At 34.9% G+C, this 9,547-nt stretch overlaps 1 protein-coding gene across 1 annotated transcript; it reads left to right on the forward strand.

The window, feature by feature from the left end:
- Window positions 1-207: 207 nt before the first annotated feature.
- LOC117341754 lies at window positions 208-2,698 on the forward strand. Its single transcript, XM_033903617.1, has 4 exons — window positions 208-254; window positions 778-1,521; window positions 1,867-1,913; window positions 2,448-2,698. The coding sequence occupies exons 1-4, from the start codon at window positions 208-210 to the stop codon at window positions 2,696-2,698; spliced, it is 1,089 nt and encodes a 362-aa protein (XP_033759508.1).
- The last annotated feature ends 6,849 nt before the right edge of the window (window positions 2,699-9,547 follow it).

Raw genomic sequence — 9,547 nt, forward strand, 5'->3', positions numbered from 1 at the left:
ATCAATATAAATCTGGGTCTGTAGAAACACCAGTCGAGCACTGACATTTGCTCTAACACGATTCATATCGAAATATTTCCATGAAACAAATTAATTATCTAGCAAAGCTTATATTAGAGATAATATCAGTTTATGGATTTTGTACAATTTGTTCGCTTTGTTTGTCCATCAAGGATACTGTACCTGGACCACATCCCTACACATATAATGTATCGCATCAAACAGTTCACGACAGACAACAACGTCACCAGAAGGTAAGATAAAATCATCATCATCATCATCATCATCATCGTGTTGCACTTTTAACAAGTATTTTCTTTAAATTTTGGTTTTATTTAGAGTTATTAATTTGTTTAGCCAACACGAGTATATACATAACATGTCACTTCCAAATTGACACTGGAACATTTAAAGAGGTTGCTACCTGGTTTTGGTCAAGTTGTCCCTGTAAGAGGTAATTTACTGTGGTATTAAATCTATTTGATTCAGTTTGTTACTCCCACCTCGGTAACTACAAAGATAATTGACAGAATAAACGACAACAAGTTAAAGTTTATATTTGTTTTTGTTTAAAAACGTTTATTAATGATCATGTTACAAAATGTAAGCGCTATTTAGTTATGTATTTTACCTTAGACTAACCACAATATTTAAATTTTGATATTTTTCCTTTGACTATTAACAACTGATAATTGATGGGCGGGTTTCCTGACCCGTTTATTATCTAAATAAAATTGTGTAAAATGACTTTTTTATTTGACATTTTGTCTCGTTTAGCTCACAGTCAGGAAACATTACCGAAAGACGAGCTACCAATGTGCCGCCTTTAAACGATAAGATGCATTCTAAATACAAAACAACTATCAAGACTGCCTTGAAATCCCCAAGAGCGACTATTTCCAGGAACATTCTGGATCGTTATCTTGAGTATCGCCAGATAAAGCGAGTTCATAATTTTAAGGAACTTTATGATCCTCGCTTTTCTGTGGTAGAGCTTGACAGCAAATCAGGGACTTTAAAAGCCGGTGCACAGCTCACTTTTAAAATATCTCTTCATAATGGTTATAACCAGCCACTACATCAAGGAGGTGATCTACTCAATATTTGGCTTCGAAATGCGGAAGGAACATCGACTGTTGCTGGTCACGTGGTCGATCATATGAACGGTTCTTACACAGGTCACGTGATGGCATTTTGGGCCGGAAATGTCACTGCAAAAGTGACCGTCACCAACACAAAAGAGGGAATCGGTTTATATACCAACTACGTTCATGAGCATGGTTCTTATAAATTCATAAACGCCACATTTTCAGAGAATAATAAAACTGAAATGACTCTATGTGCGCCTAAGAGGTCTACTTGGTTGTACCAAAGATACGGAGGATTCTGTAACCTGACTAAGGACAATTACAATATTTCTTTATTCTGTGGGAAGCCCAAGTCCGTTTCATGTAGGAACTGGGTAAAGTATGGCTGCAACGGTGCACTGTATTTAACTGGAAATACAGAGAAAATACTGAGGTAAATAAATAACAATTGATAACTATGTAAAATATTATATTTACATGTAGATAATGTAGCAAAATGTTCTTCAAATTGACAAACAAATAATATTACTTATATTTTAAAATAAAGTAAAAATAGATCCAAGATTTGGAATGTGTTTGATAAAGACAAATAGCATATTTTTTAGGTATAAATATTGCTTTTTCGCTGAAATATGTCTATCAATGTGGAAAAGTTGTTTGATATTAAAAAGGAAAGAAATATTATTAGTCTCTAAATTATTATTTCACTTAGGACTTAACAACAGTAGAAAAAAAAATGGAAGCAAATAAGGAGTAATGTGAGAATACTTTTATTCAGCTACAGGGATGTGCTGTTGAAGGGAATTCAACTAACCATTGTTCCAAGTAGGTGGTGAATAACTTATATTCTTATAATCCTTGTTTTTTATTCTGATCATTTACCACGTAACTTCTGGTGATGGATTTTACTCTGCTTATTGCCCACGAAGCTTCTGTTGAGTTATAGCACTCCAGGATTAAAGACGAAGGTTATCGCTACGTTATTTATATGTATTTAGCCGCAGTTTTTAAGTCAAGTGACCTGTTTTCTATTTCCCGACCGACAGGATTGAGGTTTTGACATTGAGATTGATGTTTAATATTTTGGTTATCCTCTATAGGGCATCTGATGACTCTCTCGGTTTTCACGTTGAAAACGACATTGATTTTGATATAAAATGTATACTTGACATGTCATATGGATAGAATCGAAGACCTAACAAGATGATGTTATTTTCCAACATTTTGCATGCTTTATATGGTTTTATTAAGCTAATTTAGTCAAATACACATTTTACTGGATCGCAATTATTTTTACATTACAATATTATTGTGTTGTTTATTACATGTTTTACTAATGAAATAATTTCCGTGTTTAAGGTTCTAATGGCGATCTAGATTATCCAATGCCCAAAACACCATGCAATGTTTTGCCGCAAGCTTTGACATGGAACACCACAAAACCATCCGGTTTCCTAAATAAAGGAAAACATCATAACCTGATATGTCGAAAAACAGTAGATCTCAGTGGAGAGAAATATCGGGCATGTCTTAAAAACAGACAAGTTATTCGATTGGAGATTCTACAACTAGACAATGGTTCTTCCGTCTGGCGACCATTTTGGGGATAAAACAATCCATTAAAATCAAATCAAATGTGGTATGGCAAAAGTTCGTTCGTGCCTTTAACTATACACTTGGACTTGACATAGAATGGCAACCGCATGAACTTCCATTCCACGGGACTCCGGGTTCGGACAGAAAGACTATTCACTCTGTATCCAACAGGCTGGACAGAATTCCTAGTAAAAGCACCGCCATCGTTATTATCCATTGGTACGCCCATATCGCCAGGTGTTGTGACCACGTAGCCTTTAGGGAGCACGTGCGCAATGCAAAAATGGCCATAATTAGGCTTCTGGAGAGGTCCCCGGATGTTCAATTTTTCATTAAAGGTCCTCATCTCATATCATATAAAAAAGCTATAAAGCCGTATGCCTTTATTGGTATGTTTGTCGAACAAGTTTTGCGGGAAGAGTTGGATAATTTGATTGACAGAATTATCTACCTTGACCAGTGGGACATGTCTGTAGCCACAGAAAACATCAATATTCATCCTAATGTATATTTGGACGATATATCACTAAACAACCTAATCAATTTTGCATGTAAAAAGCGTTAGAACCTGGTTGACAATAAACACATTTTCTGAACCGTACCAATATTCAAATGTAGGTTACATAAACCCCCTGGGATTGTTAACGACCTGCTACTTCGAAGGATTTTATGAACTCAAAATATACACAATATTTGCATCTTTCATTTCAGATGCAGTGTTAGGTACAGTAGAGCCATCATACCTGTTATTTCAAGAGAAAAGTTATATGGTTCTCCCGTTGTCAGAATTATGTGACCGGGTGAGATATCCGGCTGTTGTCCTCGGCAGTATGCTTTAATTACATAGAGAATAATACATACCCTTTTCCATATCGGACGCAATATTGGCCCAAGGGCCATGTCTAGGTATTGTCCTTTTTTCTGGAACGACAACCAATTGTACTGCTACGAGAACTTACTCATGACATATTTGTACATGGACAAGTACAAGTTACGTGTGAGTGTTTAGTGAAATTGTTAGAACAATACATTAATTTGATATGGTAATACAGATAGTCTTTACTTTGGACAAAAATACAAATGATTAGCTAAAACATTTACTTAGTTTAATATAATTTTAGACAGCCGAAACAAACCTTCATTACCACTGGATTACTTTACTCTTCTGTGTTAATGTTGAATCTGGGTTTTTTTTTCGTTTTAAATTTAAAATGTATTTTTATTTTATATTCAGAGTAATAATAGAAAATGATGAGAAAATATTTCGTTCGAAACTATTTCATAATATTTTTCCAAATTGAGTACTATTGAAAGATGGAATATCTTGTTAAGCGAAAGCTGGCATGTTTGTAAAATTAAGGATGATTATAATCACTATTTTATGCATCTTCGGTCCTGTCACAGACAACAAAAAGAATGTATATATTGAAAATGGCCACCATACATGTACATGGCATATGGTGACATTTAATATAAATTCTAAACATATTACAATTTAACAATACAAAATTAACATAGCATAACACAATAATTAAAAAACGTCTAAAAATAAACATCTCAAAATGACAATGGTAGTAAATTACAACAAAAGCCTGTGTGGGGTTGCCAAACTCCGCCTTCAAACAGGCATGTGAAGCACAATCCAATATACTAAACATGAAATAAGAAGATAAAAGAATCAGGGGAGGAAGAGGGTTGGTTAAGTGAGAAGACCTTAAAAACTTCTGAAAATTGTTGAAAACTTCCAATTTCAAAACTCTGTTTACAATCTTTTAATGGCGCGCATCGGAAAGCTGCTATCCATTATTCTTTGCTGTTTAAATTAAAGGGAAATAACTCGTGTATAAATTTTAGCAAAAATTATACGAAAATTAAGAAATGTGCAGGCCTTCCGATGCATAAATTAAGCTAAGTGCTTAGCTGCCCTTTATTGAATGTTGTTGTATTCATCCACTTAAGTATCATGTAAGACAGTCGCTGGATAAACTTCGATACACTATTGATTTAAGGAATTTGAAGTGTATAGTACTTGGGTACAACATTGTTCATACTGCTTATTATGATATTAACTGTCTTTTATCACTGATTGGTTTTGTTATATATAAATGGTACCACCTTAGTGAATCAAGGACCAAATATGTGGATATAGTCAAATTATTTAAGCATGAATTGAAAAGAAAATTTTATTTCAAAAAATACCAAAGGCTGTCTTTGTTACATACTTTTCTATAAAATAAGCTTGTGTGAGGTTCTCATTTTCATTTATTTGGATTTTTCTTTGTTTCCTATATTTTTAAGGTTAGTAACAAGTAAGAGTTTAATTGTAGATGGTCAGTTTAGTGGTAATATGGAAGTGGCCTCTGATTGGCCTTGGTGACTGTGAAGATCAGAGACAAGGTTTTAAGCAGTAATTGATAGAGTGAACAGCAATGGAGTTCTTACGGTTCATGGTGTAATTATTAGGTCCTAAGTATATTAAATGTGAATAGTTGTCAGCTCCTTATGGGGATAATATAATACCTTGATGGTCATTCTCAGAGGCTGGTGTATAGATATATTATCAGAGGCTGGGTTAGGTCCGTATGGGTGGTTTATAAATAGGCATGTGGTCAGTCTCCAGGACTGGTATATGCATAGCCGCCTGGTCAGTCTGGTCAGTCTCGGGGACCGGTTTATAAATATAGGTATGCGATCATCCAGGGGGCTGCATTTAAATATATTCTCAGCTGTGGTATAAATAGGTATGTGGTCATTGGGTGGACTGCTTAAAATAGCTTTTCAGACTGTGGTATAAATTGGTATGAGGTTATGATCTGTTTATAGTCAGTTCCAAGAGGTTGTATAAATATAACTTGACCATGATGTCTTTCTTATATTAGACTGTGGCGGTGGTTAACTTTAGCATCTATAGTGTTAGTAAGTTATGTCACTGGTTAAGAATAGTTTGCTGGTCATATATAAAAGCCTGTTAACTTAGAGTAGGGGCTGGTAGAGATTGAGTTGTTAGAAGAGTTTTCAGAGTGAGTCTTTGGAATAAGGAGTTAGTTTTAGAGATATTGAGGGTTAGTGTTTGGAGTTGGTCTTATTAACAGAGAGACTTTGGATTTTATGGACTAGTTTAGAAAGAGAGTATGGGAATGTGTAGAGTAGTTTAATCCATGGTTTTGGGTTGTGGTTTGGTTAAATATAATAGGGAACAATAAGAAACTTTTATTGTGCAGTTATTTTCTTCAATTTGGTTACTTCTAAAAAGAATTGGAGTGGATTCTATTGGATACTGCTGGTAATGATATGACTTAAGTCATTTCTTATTTACTTTGTGAATTATTTGTGAATTTATACGTTCTACTCCTGGAGTATATATTGGATTAGAATTTTATATATCTTGATTGGCAAGTACTTTGAATGAAAGTCATATCTTAATTAAACTGAAGGAATTTTATACACCTGTGTATGTTTTTAATTTCATCGATTAACGTAACGATGTGGTGTCAGAAGAAATAAAGGGTTAGCAGAAACCCAACACTTGTAATCAAAACGTTACTGAAAAACGTGTGTAGATATAAAAAGAAATAAAATGAAAATATCAAGCACAATAATGAGAACAAAATGAGATGATATCAGCAAAAACATTACAGGAAATCAAGATAAAAAAGAAGATATATATTCCATCTGAAGACCCATTTGAAATCCTTTGTCATGTGAACTGTGTGTATCCTAATATCGAATTGTATAACTATGAATGACAATACAACTTGTTAAAAGAAAACCTTATCTTATTAATAGTTAGCTGTCAGTTAAATTCGCGTGATAGTTGTATTGTGTTACATGCTATGGTGGCGTAGGTTCTGAAATACACTGATATTTTGGAGTTTGTTTGCCTTAAAGGGTCAGCAACTAGACTTCTACTTCATGTGTAAAACGAACGAATCTACAAAGTTATCATATTTGAGGTAGCTTAATTATACACAATTTGTCAATTTAATGATTGGAATGAAGACCGGAATATCTATAACAAAACCCCAACAAGTATCACTGATGTAGTATGCATCACCAATGCAAGTTCTCTCAAGGAAAAAAACGCATCCTTTTTGTTATACACTAGTCCCCCGTTACACCGCCATCTTTTGTCCAGTGTCGATTTTGGTGGTATTACGTGGGTGGCGGTACAACGGGTGTTTCAGTGTGGGGGCCGTACAGTTGTGTTGTATCAGAGGCTTAAGCTTATTTAATTATATTAAACACAATATATTTGACACCAACACTGCAAATAATCAAACATATTTATTTCAAAGGATATTTAATGTATTCCTACAAATGGAATATATAAGTTAGATGCAATTGATAAGTTAATAGATATTTTTTAATGTAAACATTCATCAAGGTCCGGAGCGCAGAACATACGCACATCTACAATGTTAGCCGGCATATTCTTTTATTTCTTCGTTTTGCTTCAACCTCAATAAAACCCGCGTTTTCTTTGGAGTCTCCATTACGATAATGACATAAACAACCACCAAACACATTCACATATTTAAGGTGAGTAGTATTAATATGTTGCTCAGGAGAAACGTGTCTGTACACATCTGTATGTAGGTGTTATACACGCATGATTGACGTCTCGACGGACATATGGCCGACGGCAAAAACGTAAACAATGGCGATACTTTGGGTGTTATAAAAAAATTGTTAGCGGATGGCGGTATGCGGGGTATGGCGGTATTAATGGGGTTTTATTTAGCAGATAAATCTGTTCCTTGCACAAATATGGCGGTATGCGGGATCAGTTTAATGTATGATCTCGTTAACTTCAACCTGTTAAATATATATTTACATAATATATTTTATACCACCCCCTACTTCATTTACCCCTCAACATTGCAAAAAGAACTGAAAATGAAATAAGTATTTATGTAAAAATCCGAATTCTGAATAGTAAATGATCTGACCACACGGGGATATTGTACGATGGTTACTTGCCGAAATATACGCAATTTAATTCCAATCCAAACCGCCCCACAGCTTTAGGTCGACATCTTTGTTCAAATAAAAGCATCTCTGTATTTGAAAGAGTCAGCACTGCGAAGCTTTTAAACGATCAGGTGATAAAAAAATGAAAATTATAATAGAAACGAAATAGAAATTTGAACATAATTTTATTTCAATTACTTATGTTTTAGGATAGCAAATCATAGTAATAATTCACGATGAAAGTTTAATGTTGCACTCTTTGCTGATCTCATTGCACTTTTTGCTGATCACAATGTTTTTTTTTTCATTTCAAAAGGATTAAATTACAGGCCAAGCCTACATAAATTATCTCCTATGGTGGCAATTGGATTGTATAAATATATAATTAGATATATAAATTTACTATGAAATGAAAAAAATACAAGAATAACTAACATTTAAGGGAGGTAACTCAAGCATAAACATCCACACATCATTCTTACATTTTGATTATATATACATGTATAAATAATATTTGATAAAATATTTAATATGAACTTTATCTATAAGAAACAGTCATTGACAGGCATTGACCACATTGATCACAATATTTTTATTTAGACATTTTTCATTTCTTTCATTTCATTTTCATTTGAGATGTTGATTTAGATTTCCCAATAAATTCGCGGGAAATGAATTTGATGACGTAACCAGAAGCCCACATGCCCACGTGACCCGGAAAACATGAAGACAATAAAAAACAGAAGATTATTGAACACTATCGTATCAAGTAAAACGAAAAGTTATTGCGAAAATAGCAGTATTTGCTTCACATAGTAGGGCTAGACCTACTTTCGTTTTACAGTTTACGGATATGGTCATATAAATTATTCATCTTCTCAACCTTAGTCGCGGGATTTTTCTATTAAGAATATTTGTACTTGTCATGTACAGTGCATCTTTGTTTAAAATTGTCTGCAGGTCTGATCTGACTACCGTTTTTTTCAAAAAGAGAAAACGTGGTAATGAGACCGGGGTTCGAACCCAGGGCCCTCCGAATTCTAGACGGACACTCTACCACTGAGCTACCTGGTCGCCGATGATTAACCCGGTCCAGTTCCGCAACATTACTCCCTCCTTTGATCAAGTCGTCGTCCCCCAAGACAACAGGTTCGGATATCCCGTTACTTTAGCATCACCCAATGCTTTAAACAAGAATTTGCAAGCTCGCAAAATATGTAACAGGAGACAGATGGTAGCCAGACCGGGGTTCGAACCCAAGACCCTCCGAACTCTAGACATGCATTCCCAAATCATGAATACTACCAGGTTTGTTTGAATGAATGACCTTTACCTTCATTAAAAACCACTGGAGCCAGACGTGCAAAAAACTTCAACTGAATAACCTTGAGGCCAAGATACCTGGTATTGGGCCTGTAGTATGCTGGTGAAGTGATACACAGTTTGTTTAAAAACGGGCAACATTGATGTACATTCAAGGTCACAGCAGTCAAACATGTTTCAATATTTAAACCCTTAAATCCAGAGAAGAAGGTGATTAATGGAGGCCCATATGGCCTCTTGTTTGGTAACCCGAGTTTCCTCTGGCCCTTACACCATGTCTCGTCCCAGTTTCCTCTGGCCCTGGCACCATGTCTGGTCCTACACAAGACACCAGACATGGTGTCAGGACCAGAGGAAACTCGGGCTACTTCTTTGGTTGCTGCACAATTCCTTAAGCATTCTTTCAGACCCGGATGTCAAAGGTCAATGACACTGTTTCTGTCAAACGAAAATCAGTTGCTTGGAATACTACATGTAGCTTAAGATTTGAAAGACAAATGTTAAAGATAATGCAACTATAGATAGAAAAATACTGCACATATGTATGAAAGACCATGCTTTCCCTACAT

The sequence above is a fragment of the Pecten maximus genome, chromosome 14 (genome assembly GCF_902652985.1).
Source record: "Pecten maximus chromosome 14, xPecMax1.1, whole genome shotgun sequence".
Lineage (NCBI taxonomy): Eukaryota > Metazoa > Mollusca > Bivalvia > Pectinida > Pectinidae > Pecten > Pecten maximus.